The sequence below is a fragment of the Mustela nivalis genome (genome assembly GCF_964662115.1).
Source record: "Mustela nivalis genome assembly, chromosome: 7".
Taxonomy (NCBI): Eukaryota; Metazoa; Chordata; class Mammalia; order Carnivora; family Mustelidae; genus Mustela; species Mustela nivalis.
The window spans coordinates 132,720,669-132,738,718 of NC_139026.1; the positions used below are offsets into that span (position 1 = coordinate 132,720,669).

Below are 18,050 nucleotides of genomic sequence, written 5' to 3' on the forward strand. Positions count from 1 at the left end.
ACCAAAACTATCAAAATGACTCATTTTAAAAAACTGTACAGCATCTCAACTATTTGATTTCTTCTCTGACTTAATTTTAGAGCCTTTACAGAAACAGCTCACATTCTCACTTTCTTTTGGTACTATAAACTAGTTAAAAATGACAGAGAAGTTTCTCGAGGTTTAAAAAAGTACAAAGGGGTAAATTATACCAGTCTTGATCTGGTATTACATTTGGAAAACGCAAGAATAGTGGACTATCCCTGTTAAGTGAGTCAGTATCTAACTCTAACAATTAGCTTTTTCTTCCCCCAATACAATCAAGAGATTAAGAAACAACCAAACAACAAAAAAGAAAACAAAACCTAATAATTTTACTAGTGTCATTTTTTGTTAGATTTGAACCCTTATCAGGTTCATAAATGCTCAGAATAGTAAACCGTAAGAACCACAGGTTCAAATAAATAATAATAAATATACAATAAATAATTAAATATGTAGGTACTTGTATTTCAATATTTGGAGTTGGTAGAAAATGCATACTGATGTTTAGTTAAATTCTTCTACAAGGATACATTTTACATTAATACCCTGCAGAATTTCAATGGCTTTGTGCTGCGTTATCCATTTGCTACCAACTGTAGACAAAAGGAACACAATTGTTTAAAAGAATAGAAGATGATGAAAAAATAGTGTTTCTCTATTTTTCCAATTGCTTCATCAGCTGAAAAAAACAAGACTGTCATCCCAAAGTGTTATTACTCCAAAAGATAAACTGCACCAGTAACAAAAAAATTAATGTGGATTTTGAGGAAAATGAAGATTAAGTTATGGTTACTTTGGGAAAATATTATTTTTCAAGAAAAGATGTTTAACAAATACACTAAAAAAAATCCTTAAATTACAGGTTGATAAAACATATCAGTGTATCTATGATGATCTAAATTATTTTAAGGGAAAATAAATTGGGGTGATCTCCCCACTGCCTCTGGGGTGGCTTTAAATTCTTCACTAGTCCCCTGTTTTCTCCAGTACTTAAGATCAAATAGGGATCATTGTCAGGAACACCTAGAATCCAACATTAGAGGGAAGATTTAAGACTTGCTTTCTCTAAAAGTTTCATTATATATTAAAACAGTTAAGAGTACTCAAGAGAGCCATAAATCACAATCACATCATCTAATTATAAAAATGACAATGCATTAGGGCATTCATGTAAATAACTTAGACTATAGCATGAACTGTTTTAGACATCATTATAGGAACTTCATAAAAGTCTTCAGAAAATAATGAACTTCAATTCAATTACAATGGGATGATCCAGGCAAGGGGACCCCAGTCAAGGCCTGTTCTTGACCGGAATTCAACATGGTAACCACTTTGGCTTTCAATTTATTTATTTATAACTAAGAAAAATGTTCTCGGTGTGTGGTAAAAAGAAAGTAGGACTAAGTTATCTTTAAGGTCTCCCAGTTACTCTGTACATATTTATTTGCTTTGAGAGCTCAAAAATGCTATCATTCTGTAGCACATAGGCAGACAGATAAATTCAAAGAGAATTTCTTGCTGTCTTTGTTAAAACAAATGAATAAATTTGAGCCAAGAATATTACTCAATAAGAGCATTATTCAATAGTAAGAGTATTACTCAATAAGATATCAATAAAGATATCTGAGTAAGAGGTTTTAAAATAAAATATATGTGCATTTATTTATAATTTTATTTAACAAATTATAAATTTAATTGTCATTTCAAGCAAAAGTGAGGAATTTACAGTAAATCTAAAACATGTTGCTTTTGGATTCTAAAGGACTTTAATCACAAATCTGAGAGATTTGCTGAAGCAAAGCACCAAGTAAGCTATAACCAGGTCCTTGTCCTTGACAATTCTCAAATGGCTGACCCACTTGAAGGGAAAGTCCCACGGCTCCCCATCCCATTGTAGGATATAGACAAGACTACACTGAATCTGCTTGCTCCACTGATTTATAAATATCCATTTTTGGCCAAAATAAATCGTATTTTGAGAATCTTACCTGTTCTGAATTAAAGCAATTACTTGGGAATAGGTCTTTCCAATCACACTTTCTCCATTGACTTTTATAATTCGATCACCTTCAAAGAGGAGTAAAAAAACATATGAGGAATTCCTTAAAGGTCATTTCTGACTACTTTTGAAATATTCCTTGAGTAATGTACTTATTTTCAATATGTTCTTGCTCGCTGTTTTTTAAAGTGTCTTTCACAAACATGAATCTAAATTTTAATATATTCAGCTTCTGATGAAATATAGCTTATGTCTTAAGAGCCCTTGTCAATGATGAATTTAGAAACTCTAAAAGGTATCACTAAGTGACCATGGGTATACTCTCTACGCCCCTATCATTTGTTTTTTCAGTTGCAGAACTCCTAGTTATTCCTCTGTCTATTCTGTCACTTCTATACGCTGTATTATAGCATATATATGTATATAACATATATGTATATAACACATATAACATACATGTTATATATATTATATAACATGTATATAACATACATATATAATATACATGTATTATAGCATATATATGTATATGACATATACATATATAACATATATGTTATATATGCTATAAATAGTGCTATATTACAAAACTGAAATATGGGTATGCACATGGTTTTGACTTTATGTGTATTAACGTGTTCTTCATTTTAATAAAGAAAAGGGCATTTGGATTACCAATAAGAACTCAGGGGGGCAGAAAGGAAAAGACTGAGAGAGAAAAGATAAGGAAAAACTGGAAAAAAGAAAAATAAGAAGTATCTTCTGTGTGCTTATCACAGTGTTTCCACATCTTCCTGACCTCGTGTTAAGTAACGGAATCCCATATGGATGCTAATATACATATTACATATATGTTAATGAGATTGGAACAAGATTGGAATTATATCTATGTTAATGAGATCGGAGGTTGGAACCACGACCAAAGAGATAATTAACACATCCTAGTAAATCTTAGCAACGACATCCGCTGTTTACAGTATTTATAGCTGAAAACACTACATTTTATGCAAGAGGCAGTAAGACATAGTTTTTCATTAATTCCCACTTTAAATTACTTAATGTTCAAAAACAAAAGAGTAACTATTTTAGTGTGTGTATTAAATCTCTGCTCAGGTTTTATTAAAATCACATATCGCTGAATATTTTAGACTAGCTACCAGACCACAGGCAGGGAACCCTACGGAAGAAGCAGGGCTTGCCTCGCACTGGAGACCTAAGTCACTCTTCATAGTACAAACCAATTAATTCACCTCTAGCAGATAAGGCACTTCGCGAAGTTGGGAGATCCAAGATTGTTTCAGTTATGTCCATAAATATCTTCATCGTTTTGCTATTTTGTAATCCTTGTCAAAATTCAAAGTATGTTAAACAGGTGCTTTTAAAAGGGCCTCCATGAGTACATTATCTAAGTGGTAACCAAAAGTGCTACTAATTTATAATTTATCTTAAGTTATTTCTGTCCAAACCCACCCATTTGGGTATCAAGAAACAAACAGCTAACCAGGTCTCAAAAATAGTAAAAAGTGGTGTGAAGACACAGGAAAAAAACATACAGAAGGAGATAAAAATACGGAAAATGAAATATGGAAGAAGGACGAAATGAAGTAGAAAAGAAATGTAAAAGAGTATCAGCACCTGTACATAATCCAGCTTCAAAGGCAGGTCCTCCTTCTTTAACCTGTTTAACAAATATGGTATCCATTGGTTCCAAGCGATTTCTTTGTTTTCCTATGGGAAAGAAGAAGCCCAAAGCATGATTTTACTTCACTTGATTTCATTAAAATACCAAAATATAAAATGGTATTTTAGACAATTAAGCAAAGACTTTGAATGAAGTGCTAAACACATATTTCTGAATTTGGAAGGTAAAATCATAATTTAGGTGTTTTCATTCATTCAGACATTATTTTTTTGCTTCTGTAACACAACCACCACCAAAATAGCAACGGTGTCCATTTAGTGGGTGTATAATGTATGTAATTTACTACAGTAAAGACAATACACACCCTGAGAGCTAATTTCCATAGCACGTTAAGTGTTACTACCACTATTGCATAAAAGGGGAAACTGAGGCTAGGAGAGATTAAGTCCTCCAGGGTCATATAGCTAGATTACACAGGCAGTACTCACTCTGTTGCTTGTTAACACTGTATTGTGCTAAGCACTAAGTTATAATTGTGACTAAGACAGCCCTTTCCCTTCAGGCACTCTAGTGGGAGAGAGACATACAAACAAAAAACGGCACTACAGGAAAAAAAAAAAAAACCAATCCTAGCCAAATACAACATACAGTCATGGCAATGACGAGCAAATAATCAACTCTGTAAGCCAATATTTCACAAATTGCTGTCCACGGATTGTCTGTGTCAACACTGAATGCGTTTGCTAGACATCAGTGTTTTGGGGTTCAACCAGAAATCTGCGTTGCGGCGCCTGGGTGGCTCAGTCGTTAAGCATCTGCCTTTGGCTCTGGTGATGATCCCAGAGTCTTGGGGTAGAGTACAACACTGGGCTCCCTGCTTTGTGGGATGCCTGCTTTTCCCTCTCCCACTCCCCCTGCTTGTGTTCCTGCTCTTGCTCAGTCAAATAAATAAATAAAATCTTAAACAAGGAAAGAAAAAAGAAATCTACTTTGTCAACTGGTCTCCCAGGTGATTCTTACATACAGTGACATGTGAGAACAACCAACAGTTTCAGTTAAAACAGAAGTGGTAGGAGAAGAGCAGAGGCAGACAGTGGTTCTCAGTGTGTGGTCCCCAGAGCAGCAGCAATGACATAACCAGGGAATGTGTTAGAAATTCTAATTCAGGGATTCCATCTGAGCTCTACGGGATCAGAAACTTAGAGCATTCAGGTTTGGGAACCACTGAGACACAGCCCTGACTTAAAGAACATGACTGAGAAAGCAGATATATGTAGGGAGTAACAGAATAATACTCATTAAACTGCAATGCTAGGCAGAAACATGGTGTATCACAGAGGTGGCTCCAAAGAAATTTCTTTAAAAAGGAATACACATCAGTCACTCCTTTTACATACTTACTCTTTTGCATACTTGTTTACTTTACATTCTATTTACTCTGAAAGCAGTCCTCTAAAGAAGCGAATGACTAACTCAATCACTTACTATGCAACAGGACATAGTGGAAATTGCTTAAGTTTTTGTTGTGTGTGTGCGTGTGTGTGTGTGTGTGTGTGTGTGTTTAACAAGGCTTCATGCTGGGCGTGGAGCCCAACACAGGCCTTGAACTGATGACCCTGAGATCAAGATCTGAGCTGAGATCAAGAGGAGGACGCTTAACTGAGCCTTCCAGACATCCCAAATTGCTTTCAGAAGCCAGTAGATACAGATCCAAATCCTTGCTTCCCCACTTGACAGTCCAGGTGCAATTAAGTAAACATTTTTACTTTACTACTATTTTTTCTACTATAATATTAAGAGATAAGTATTCTATATTTTTACATCCTTGAAGAGTTTCTCTGAAGACTAAATAAGATACCATGTGAGAGTACTCAGCACAGTATGTAACTGATTACGTCAGTTATAATTCCTCAGTAAATGTACATTTCCACTCTTCATGGTGCTTAAATGAAAACTAGTGCCCTATTTTAAGTCTTTAAGAATTAAAAACTTGTAAGGTAATACAAACACACATGCAAAGTATCTATTATCCAATTTAAAAAACTGTAAATATGTATCAGATATCTTCCCAAAGAAACTTTATAGGGCCTTCTATATTGGGATGACATGAAAATATTACAAATCCTTTTGTTATTTCGGATTAGCTATGACAGAGAGCCATGACTGCTTTCTCCATGAAGCTTTGGAGGAAAAGAGAACTGATATTCATTAAATCCCTACTTATTATAAAGAAGAATGTCCTAATTCTTAAGAGATGTTTGTTAAATTAGGGACTAATTGTTATCATTATATTATTATATTTCTATAATTATAATTATACCTGCAACTTAAGTTTCAAATGGTTGGAGGGAAAAAAAATAAACCAAGATACTCAGACCCCTGAATACACACACACACAACTCACACACACACACACACGTGGACAGATAGATAAAGCAAAGAGAGCAACATGTTAATTGTTGAACCAAGATGGACAAGGACTTTGCTGTACTTCGAAAATTATAACGAAAAGCTGGGAGAAACTTCTTGTATGTGCCAGGATTTATTTTTTTTCATAGAATGTATCACTCACTACTAAAAACTACCTTTTTATTTGCTTGCATTTTGGTTGGTTGTCCCGCCCATTAAAATGAAGAGCAGGGATTTCTGTCGTGTTCTCTGATACCCATAGTACCTAGAGTGATGCCTAGCACAGAACAGGGATTCAATAAATATTCAATGAATGAATACATTTGTTATTTAGTTTAATTCTCATAACAAGCTTCAGGGTGGGCAAAAGGATCCTAAGATTAACACTGTAAGTAGGAGGAGACAGACTAAGTAACTTAGGAAGAAGGCGGAGTCGCATTTGAACCCAGGTCTGAATCCAAACATGGGGTTCCCAGTTACGTCAAAATAATTTAACTACTTACTCTATTTGTCAAGCTTTACTGAATATAAGTAGACAGTCACTTATAATTACTCTGAATGGAAAAAAGTTTCTTTTCAATATCAGTTGCTTAAAATGCAATTACTTTTCGTAATCAGGATAGGTTTCTCTGTAGCCAACTCAACATTTACAAGAGTTGGCATTTAAAGAAAATCGTCTATTTTTTTCGTCTAGAGATCTGAAGGTTTGGTAAGTTTCGTTGAATCAAGTCATTGCTTCCATGGATTTAGATAATAATAGATTTATATAATAAAAGAGAAGAAACACTTTCCTCATTAATGTCTTTTGTTTACTATGTCTGGAAGATGATTATACTGTACTTATATATGAAAATATTAAATGTAAACTACATTAATGAAGTCTATAAAAAAAGTTAGAAGTTGGCTGGGTGGCAATGCAGTCAATTCTGAAAATTCTGATAGAAAATTTCACTTATGCAAAATAGACATAGTCCAAAATAATTGTTTTAATTTCTATAAAAGAAATATTAATTCCACAATGATTGCCATTATAAAATCAGAGACACTGTACCATTGACAAATCTTTCAATACACTGAAAACATTTGAAGGTGGAACAGATTAAAATAGGGGCCAATCTTACAGCAAGAACTATCACATCTGCTGAGAATTATACTTTTGTTTCTTGTTGAAACTTTCCTCTCAGAACTTTCTCTAAGCTCTGACTTGCTATTCCTGCCTAGACATTATCCAATTCCTCTGGACAACACAAAATTGGTATTCCTTAACTACTTCTTTTTAATTTTCATATTCCTTGACTGTCTTGAGTTAAATGCTTGGCTCATTAATTTTAAGGCGTGTCTTTTCTTAAGGGGAACCCTCTTACACTGCTGGTGGGAATGAAAGCTGGTGCAGCCAGTCTGGAAAACAGCATGGAGGTTCCCCAAAAAGTTAAAAATAGAGCTACCAAAAGACCCAGCAATTGCACTACTAGGTTTTACCCAAAAGAAACAAACATAGTGATTTGAAAGGGCACATGCGCTCCAAGGTTTATAGCAGCAAAGGCCACAACAGCTAAAATATGGAAAGAACTCAGATGTCCACTGACAGATGAGTGAATAAAGAGGATGTAGTGTATATATACAAGGAATCTTTTACTCAACCATCAAAAGAATGAAATTTTGCCATTTGCAATGACACGGAAGGAACTAGAGGGTATTATGCGAAGGATAAAAGTCAGTCAGAGAAAGACAAATATCATATGATTTCACTCATATGTGGAATTTAAGAAACAGAGCAGATGAACATAGGGGAAGGGAAAGAAAAATAAAATAAGATGAAAACAGAGAGGGAGACAAACCATAAGAGACTCTTAACTACAGGAAACAAACTAAGGGTTGTTGGAGGGGAGGGGGGTGGAGGAATGGGGTAACTGGGTAGAAGGGCATTAAGGAGGCCCTTGAAGGAATGAGCACTGGGTGTTCTATGCAACTGAAGAATCACTAAATCCTACCTCTGGCACTAATACAGTATGTGTGACCTGCACTGAGTTTAAATAAAAAAGTTTTAAAAAAAAAGAGTGTCTTCTCTTTGTAAGTCACACAGAGAAAGACAACTACCACATGGTTTCATTTATTTGTGGAATCCAAATAACAACACACAAACAAAAAAACATAAAATTCAGAGATAAACTGGTTGTTGCCAGAGGGGAGGGAGTCTGGGGATGGGTGAAATACGTGAAGAGGATTAAGAGGTAGAAACTTCCAGTAATAAAGTAAATCATGGTGATGAAACATGCAGCACAGAAAATGTAGTCAATAATATTGTCATAACTCGTGTGGTGACAGATGGTGACCACACTTATTATGGCGAGCATTTTGTAATGTATAGAAATGTCAAATCACTATGCCATACACTTGAAACTAATATAATATTCTGTTAGCTATACTTCAATTAAAAATTTTTTAATTTATAAAAAGGATAATTTTTAAAAGTGTCTTCTTTTTAATATATTCTACTGGAACTGGAAATTAAAAAAAAAATTTAAGATTGTGTTATTCCATCTCTTCTGTCTTTAATTTTTTAAGTCAATAAATTTCCGGATGTGGTAAAATTAAAAGTCTGATCCTGAACTGTGGTAATTCACAAGGAAAAATGATTCCTTACTTCCCTATATTATCATCTGGCAGGGCCAGATAGCTTCCCTGGCAATTCTTAGTAAAAAGTCTCTTTTAATTTTACATCTGTGTTTTATAATATCTCATTTTTTTAAGAACACCTAGGAGTAATTCAAAGAAGAACACAGAGGACGTAATGCAAAGAACTGTTAACACCCTATTTAAGTGTCATTTCCTTGACCTTGTCAAAAGAAAAGGAAAATGTGTCTTTTTAGCAAGCACACATAAATCTTCCTACATTTGAGAAAAGGAGTAAAGACAACAATCTGAATAATCTAAATGGTTAAATGACAGCAGCTAAAATGGCCAGGTACAGAAAATATCCCATTTTAAGCTACTTAACATGCAATCAGTAAAGACTTAAACAAGAAGACAAAGATGCCTTATATGAATTTACTTGAAGTTGAATATTACTTTGAAATCGGTGGGGGGGGGGGGAAGCACATACTTTTACATTATGGTAAATAAAACCAGTTGGGAGAAAAATAATGAGTGAAAAGCAAATAAACAAATAAGTAACGTGTAGGTAGTAGTTGCCACCCAAATACTGGATAAATATCCAGGGAGATGTGACTTCTATCAATATCCAGGATAATATAGTAGTTAGCAGCTTGTGTCTTTTATACAGATTACATGGTTTAAAATCCTAGCTTTGCCATTTATTTTCCAGGGAGGGTTATCAAATGTTGCAAAAATTAGTTGTCTCTCAGAAATTCAGTTTAACTGGGCATCCTATATTTTATCTGTAACCTTACCTCCGAGTGATTTTAGAAAAATGATTACTTGCTCCAGTTAACTCCTCTGGAGAATGAGGATGATGGTAATATAGTCCCACCTGGCAAGGTTGTTGTGAGGATTAAAAGAGATAATCCATTAAAATGCTTATATAATGTCTAATACAAGAAGTTATTTAATAAGCCTTATTACTGTGCTCGTCTGATAATAAACCTTTAGAAGGTTTACATACGGATCAGGGATAAATGAGGCTGGAGTGCGTGTTACTCTGCAAATGCTTAACCAAATACTGGTTGAAGGATTATCTCTACAAATGTAACTGTCATAATGTAAGGAAATTGAGGAATATAAATCAAGACTAAAGAGCTCTAAAGAGAAAAAGGTGGACAAAAGTAAGAAACTGTACTAAACTAATCCCAGTAACTCTGGTATGAATTACATAACCTGTTTTCAAAGAAACTGGTATCAAAACCAGACGGCCAATAGGTTGTCAGTGAAGAAAGATTATTTAAATCTGTATGACCCTCTTTTTATAGAGACTACTAATGCCAAAAATCACTTGCAACATTTAAATTATTTCAAAATCTAAACTTAGAATAAAAGCAAACAGACTCAAGCAAATGGATTATTTTAAGAAGTGACAATTTAGGGGTAGGGGGTGGCTCAGTCTGTTAAGCGTCTGCCTTTGGAATATGCCACTTATAAAGAGGACCCTATAATGAATACCCACAGAGAAATAGGTAGGTATAAGTCAGAGAATCCTACAGTTCTGGGGACAAGAGGAAAATATTTCTTAACAGAGTGAAAAAACAAATACTTTATACAAATAAATTCCATCCCATGTTTTAAACAAAAACAGAGGAACAGAAAATAATGGCTGTCACTGAGATAAAGCTTTTTAAATTCTTCTGAACTCTTGAAGATGCGACTGAACAATTTTTAAAAAATGGAACCAATCTTCTCTTTTATAATGACAGTTAACTTTTTAAGGTATTCTTTTAATTGATTTCTTTGTTGTTAAAAAAAATCTATGTACGAGAAAACCACTGAAATTGAACTGTGCTTCAGATGAAAGTTATATAAGCCTTGGAAGAAGGACACTCTTCACAAAAGTGGAAAACTAAAGTGATATTTCACATAATAGAGCATTAAAGCTCCAAGCGTTAATTATTTAAAGAAAATCAATTAAATAGCTTATTGAAATTGATGTTTAGTTTTCAGACCAAATATAAGTGAAACCACAATGTAAATTGAAATCGATATCAAAGTTAAATCTAAATAATGAAAAATGACCTCAACTTCTTTTTGATGGGTAACAGATTGCCACAGGGGGGAAAAATTAGGGCACAAATAAGAATTTATTGACCAAAAGTTAGGAATTAGGAATCTTTTAAGGCAGAAAATAAATGGGGAGAGATAAACACCAAACTCGGGCCAGTGATTAACTTTGGGAAAGGAGTGGTATAAAATGGCCTTATCCATGCTTATAATCACTTATGTCTCAGGTGTGGGGGAACGTGGGGGGTTAGGACTGGGGGGAAAAGATGTAAAATATTAACATGATAAAGATAGGTGGCAAGTATTTGGAAGACATACTTTCCCCTATATTTTGTTTGCCTGAAATATTTCATAACTGTTTTTTAATTGTTGAAAACAGACTTCTAATCTTCATTTTGGGGGTTTGATTTGCTGAGGGCATACAAAATTATCCTAAGAGCTTAACAGAGACACATTGTCTAACAACCAAAAATCCATATATATTGTTATGAAGCAGCATCCAATTTAAGAAGACTGGTATGCAGATTATTGGGTACTCCATTTCCTTTGGTTATGGCAGAAGCACTAATTAAAAAAAAATATATATATGCCAGTTTATTAAATCTAGGTATTCCCAAATTCCTAATAAAGATGCTCTCGCTTTCCGAGTGATGACTAACACTTTAAAATTATATCTCCCGAGCCTCTAATCTACAGCTCCAACAATTATGAGCTTCAAACCCCAAATTCTAAAAGCCTCTGGACATTGTAGAATGCCACCTGTTGGATGTTGGATCTCAGTCAGATTCTATCTATTAGAAGCCAACACATATTCTCTACTTAACCTGGTCTTCAAGTAATATCAGATGGAACAAAATGAAATTTTAAAAATTTGTTAAATATTAAAAAGCAGATCATATTCTCACTTAATCATGATAAACTTTCTTTCAACCCACACCCAGCTAATTATTTCTGCTTGCTTTTTATTATGGAAAATGTCTGATATACACAAAATTAGACAAAACAGAATTAATCCCCATGAAGATAACTTAAATAATCAAATTTTGTCAATCTTGTTTCACTCCTGCTCACTTTTCCCCCCTAAAGTGCTTTCTTTTCTTTTCTTTTTCTAAAGACTTTTATTTATTTATTAGACACAGAGAGAGAGAGATCACAAGTAGTCAGAGAGGCAGGCAGGGGGCGGGGGAGCAGGGCCCCTGCTGAGCAGAGAGCCCAATGCAGGGCTCGATCCCAGGACCTGAGATCATGACCTGAGCCAAAGGCAGAGGCTTGACCCACTGAGCCACCCAGGTGCCCCCCACAAAGTATTTTAAAGCAAATCCCAGGTATCATGTCAATTCATTCACAAATACTTTAACATTTCTCTATTTATTAGAGAGAGAGTGTGTGGGGTGAGGGGAAGTGGCAGAGGAAAAGGGAGACAGAAACTCAGAGAGACCCCATGCTGTGTGTAGAGCCCGACGTGGGACTTGATCTAATGACCCAGAGATCAGATCTGGGCCTGATGCTTAACTGACTGCACCGCCCATGCACACCAGCCCCCTTTTTAAGGTTTATTTATTTATTTGAGAGAGAGTGCAGGGACATCTGTAAATACTCCAGGTACTTCACTATGTATCATCAAGAAATCGGAACTTCACTCTTTCTTAAGGAAAGATAACAAAACACTCCCATAGTTCTCCATAGTATGTGGTATTTTCCACAGCGGATGAGAATCAACTGACATTCCACATACCAGTGAGATCATATGATAACTGTCTTTCTCTGACTTATTTTGTGCAGCATAATACCCTCTGTCTAGTTCCATCCACGTCACTGCAAATGGCAAGATTTCATTTTTTGTGGAATTTGAGAAACAGGGCAGAGGATCATAGGGGAAGAGAAGAAAAAAAATGAAACAAGATGAAACCAGAGAGGGAGACAAATGAGACTCTTCATCTCAGAAAACAAACTGAGGGTTGTTGGGGGCATGAGAGGGGACAGGGTGGCCAGGGGATGGACACAGGGGAGGGTATGTGCTGTGAACTGTGTAAGCCTGATGATTCACAGACCTGTGCCCCTGAAACAAATAATACATTCTATGTTAATAAGATAAAATAAGATAAAATAAAATAAAATTTTTGAGTTAAAAAAAAGAATAAACTGAATAAACAAACATAATCTTGCCTTCTATCTTCCTCTTCCTGATTGCCTACTTAACATTAATGAAAAGCAACAGGTCATGATGTAGAAATGACAGCACCAAAAGCTATGAATTAAGTTTAGAAAGGCTTCACTTGTGAAAGCACAACAAAACCCTAAATTAAGTTTCCCATCAAGTTAACCATTCCCAGTGGAATGCTCTGCCTACGTGTTCAAATTCAGTGAGGTCACACGGGCAGGAGAACGTACACTCCGTGAAAAACTTCAGCACACAGAACAGCACCTGGCACATAGTAGATGATCAATAAATATTTACTGCCGACTTATTCAAATTACAGCCTTGGAAAATGTCAAATTACAGCCTTGGAAAATGTCAATGGTAAAACTGCCCAAAACCAAGCTGGAAATTTGTTTTAGGAACCAAAGCTACTGTACTGCAACTGATCTGCAGTCTCCCTGAAACAGAAGGGAAATGGGGCCACTTACTAGTAGTTTGAGGAAAATACCACTAGGTGTCAGACATGAATCAAAATATTCTGGCATGATACCCGACTTGGGCAAGAAAGACACTGGCAGAGTGTTATTTGTTCAACAGATATTTACTGAGCTCCTAAATGTGTCTGGGTCCGATTATCCTGCAATGAACAGAATAGTCCTGGGATGTGCCTTCTGAAGTACTTGAAGCTTATGCAGCATCATTTTTTTTTCTCTTTCTCTAAAGTTTCAGGAATTTCACAAAGTACGTCTCACGTTTGGATTCATAGCCCTGCCATTCCTATTGTGCTGGATTTTAACTCCTCTGCAAACCCAGGAAGTTTGTTACAGTGTCCTAACCACAAGCAAACATCCTCCCGTCTCTGACCCTACCGTTGCTGGACCCCTGAACTATTTCAACTTGCTCTCAAGACCTTCCGTCTCCTTTAGCCTCCCTATTCTTTAAGCCTAGCAGTCTCCCTCCAGAAACCACTTTCTTTCTAAGATCACCCATAGCTCAATATTTCAACAAGATCCACCAGCAACCTCAGCCTCTTTCCTCCCTCGACCTTTCCAAGCATTCAGTTTGCCAGTCTCCAACTATGGAGAATTCCATCCAACGCCCACTCCGTTCCTCTTCTTGTCCTGGTATCTCGGTTGAATAAAACTGCATAACCTCTAACCCAATGATTTCTAGTTCCCAAGTTCGGTTAAGTTCTTGATACTGCTCACTAACGTCTCTTGCTTATGTTTTAATCCCCATTCTCTCAAGGTTCTGTTTCAAATTCTAATGATCTTCTTGAACCCACCTTGATTTCCTCACACTATCTAGATAGCCTTGTCTCTCGCGTCACTCTACCTCAGTGGCTGTATCTCTCTCTCTGCCCATCCTTGCTTCCTCTTGTTCTACCTCAAGTAAGGACTGAGTTACCGGCCTTCTTCAGGACCCGGTTTCCTTCCCAGCCCCCTTTCATGTGCAAAACTTCAGTCAACCTCTGTTGACTCCCCTGGACAGACATACGTGTTCTGAGAGATAGATCAAAGCTTCCCGAACTTAAAAGAACAGCAAAACGTCTCCCTGTCCTTCCACGGAGCTACCATTTCTTATTCTCCTTTCCTTCCTTTTCACACTTCTTGAAGAACAGTCTATACCCTCATTTCTTGACTTCTAAGTTGAGGGACTGTCAGACACCAGCAAGGAGCCCCTCCCAGCGTGAAACTTCCCACCCACCCCATTCCCGTCCTCATTCGGTTTCCCTGCTCTAACGTGTGCTCCAACCGACGGACACTTAGTTTCCGGATCCCCTCTGCTCACTGTACCGAAGTTATTCTCAGTAACTTAACCAATTTGCTCCTGGTCAAATTAGCTCTATCATTACCCTTTTTAGTCCCAATCCAAATGAAATATCTATGACAAATGGTAAATCACCCGCCCCAAAACGACCGCGCCTCACTTAGCAAGTCATCAACTCCTCCTGGTTGTCTCCATACCTTCCAAATCTTATTCTCAGATTTCCTTTCTGATTCTTTTTTCTCTGACCTTCTTAGATGTTACCTTCCCTAGGGTCCTATCTTTAATCTGTGTTTTCATGCTCTCTGGGCATGGTTTCCTTTATGTCTAACAGGATTTAGCTACAGCATAGCTAATACATCCAAGTTTTTAACTAGGTACTGAACATTCTACAGGCATCTGAAATGCAACTTCTCCCAAACTAATCCCATCTCCCCAGGGAAAGGAGGTGGATATGCTTCTCCTCCAGAATCCCTCGGTTTAACGGCCTCTCCATCTATCTATTCATTCCTGCCAGAGAAGCTAAGTATAAATTCACAAACATCCTGAGTTGGTGACATAAAAACCATTCCCAAGCCCTACCAGCAACTCTGGTTGCTTCCATATCTCTGAAATCTATTCTAGAACACTGGTTCCTCACCCCCCCCCCTTTTTTAAAAAAAGATTTACATTTACTCACTTAACAAAGAGAGAGAGCACAAGCAGGAGGAGCAGCAGGCAGAGGGAGAACCAGATTCCCCGCTGAGCAAGGAGCCTGATGTAGTCCTCGATCCCAGAACCCTGGGATCATGACCCAAGCCGAAGGCAGACACTTAACCTACTGAGCCACCCAGGTGTCCCTCCTTCCTTTTGATGAAATCCTCATCATCTGTCAAGAGCACAAAGAACATTCCAGAGACCCCCTTCCCTGGCACTCCAGAGAGGATTCCTGGTGCTGTGGCCTGGCTGCACATACGTGATTCTTCTACACTTTCTGCCTCCATCAGCGTGGGGGCTTCTTGAAACCAGGGCCCTCACCTTACAGAGATGTTTGTTAAATGTACACATGCCAGGAACTGTTCTGGGTTTTAGGCCAATAAAATAAAGTTCCTGTTCTATATTCCAACTGAGGAAGAAGATGTTCAACAAGCGATAAGCAGTAGAAGAGGTGGTGATAAGCATCAAGGAGAATAATAAGCAGAATAGGAAGGGAGGAGGGGGAAAGAGCAAAAGGCAGGGCGATAAGACTATTTTCTTTTTCTTTCTTAAAAAGATTTTATTTATTTATTTCAGGGAGAGGGAGCACACGCAGGAAGAGGGAGAAGCAGGCTCTCTGCTGAACAGGGAGCCCGACATGGGGCCCCATCCCAGGACCCTGGGATCACGACCCGAGCCAAAGGCAGACACTTAACCTACTGAGCCACCCAGGCGCCCCTGACATGGTCAGGCAAGTCCTCTCTAACAGGTGACGCGGGAACACCTACCTGAAGAAAGCCAGGTTAGAGGCCCTACTGCTTTCTTCCCAGCAATGAGATTAGGGACTTGCTTGCGGCAGTGACTCAACAAATATTTGCTAAGTGAATGAATTAATAACAGGAAACATTATTTCTAGATTTAATGTACGTAGCAGATCTATGCAAATATTTCTGTTTGGAAAATTATGTTAGACTTCGAAAGCAGGGACCAGAACTATCACAATTAACTTAATAACTGCATCTATGAATCACGTATTTTGAATGTAGACTAGGTGGAGAGCAATAAGGGGAAAAAAATGGGACTATGCAACCAGATGGTGTCTGTGATCAAGCTCTTAAGTCATGCAGCAGCTGGGAAAAGACAGCTCAAATCACCTAATTACAGGGTCACCTCTGCAACATTTTCTGTAGAGGAGTTTTTCCAGAGGACAGCCTAGAACATTACTAATCTGGTCATGTACTTTCCTTGACTTTTTCACCTTTATAGCTCTATCTCTAATTAAACTGTCCGAGACCCTAAATTTCATATTTCTTAAAGGTTTTAGAACGCTTCCAGAAACTCTTTAAAATTGCATTTATTTTCTTGACTGCCAAAGTAACTTCATGCCATTCAAAGTCTTAAAACCAACTCCAAAAAATTGGATTTCTGACAGTGCCTACTTAATCCAATCAAATTCCTTTCACTTTAGATTACTGTGAAAATGGTTTTCTGGAACTTTAAAAGTGAAGTCGGATTTTTTTTTTAACCTCGCATCTAACTTGACCACTTGACCAGTGTACTTTCCGAAGAGGTTTCCCAAATTCCTACTAAAGTCCAGGATTACTCTATTTTTGTTCCTACTGCCCCAGCTTACACATTTAGCAGCTATGTGAAATAAGATCTCTAAACTTAAAATATGTCTGACGCTTTGTGTTAAAAGGGAGGAAGGTGAAAGGAAGGAAGGCAGGTAGGAGATTATCATTTTCTTCCTCGACAGCAGAGGCACAGACATGAACATGCAGAGTTGTGCAGCTTCAGGAAGAGCCATTTTGGACCAGGGCCAAGTTCAGGTGGCGGAGCCTCCCTTTATGCAATGTGTTGACTCAACAACATTTGAGCTCCTACCAGGTACTTACTAGGCACTGAAAATTCAACAATTAAAGACAGTTTCCTTCCTTAATGACTTTTGTTCTTAAAGTAATACATAAAAACACTTTTCATAAAGACAATGAACAGTTTGCGTGTGGGGGAAACTTTCAGTTTACATACTCTAATGACTAATTTTTTATAAGGGATATAATTGTCCCTCTTATTTCTGCATTTTCCCATATCGGATCTGTGTTGCTGCCACCACTTCCCAGGACCAGGTAGAGGAGGAGGCAGAAAGTCTCCTCTTGTTTATTAATCACTCAGATGAACTATCTGCATAACAGCAGTAGGGATTTTCCAGAAGAGAATGAGAGAAATTAACTGAGAAGCATTGAACAATCTACTTATTTCATCTTGTACAAAGTGTGCTTCCCTGCACATTGAGAATAACTATCACTTTCTTGCCCTCAGCATCTCTCGAGCCAGCAAAGGTTTCAGTTCTTGCAATCTTTTCAAAAACTATACATCACAGTTTTAAAATGTACACATATCCCTGCCATCATTGTCCTTTATTTCTGGGGCACCCCTGTGTTTTGACCATGGACTATTTTACCATAAGAGAATCTAGGGGCCCTCATTTCTCATTTCCCACCTATCAAATGGAGAGGAATAAAATAAATATATTGTAGGTAAGTCGTGAATAGCAAAATGTAGAATCACTTACCATCTTTGTGTGTGTTGGGGACAGTGTGCATGTGTATATGTGTGTGTGTGTGTGTGTGTGTGTGTGTATGAGCTTACACATTTTTATATTAGGAAACCCTGTCCATAAAAGCAAACTACAAATAGCTTGGTAATTTTACTTTATCTATGTT

At 37.1% G+C, this 18,050-nt stretch overlaps 1 protein-coding gene across 6 annotated transcripts in view; it reads right to left on the reverse strand.

Moving 5' to 3' along the window:
* The window catches only part of ARHGAP21 (Rho GTPase activating protein 21), a 137,575-nt gene that overhangs the window by 47,205 nt on the left and 72,320 nt on the right, over positions 1-18,050 (reverse strand). For all 6 annotated transcript variants that reach the window (XM_082740846.1, XM_082740850.1, XM_082740848.1 and 3 more), the window contains exons 5-6: positions 3,662-3,754; positions 2,016-2,094 (exon numbers count right to left, since the gene is read on the reverse strand). In XM_082740846.1, coding sequence (XP_082596972.1) covers positions 2,016-2,094; positions 3,662-3,754 — 172 coding nt within the window. The remainder of the gene's footprint in view (positions 1-2,015; positions 2,095-3,661; positions 3,755-18,050) is intronic.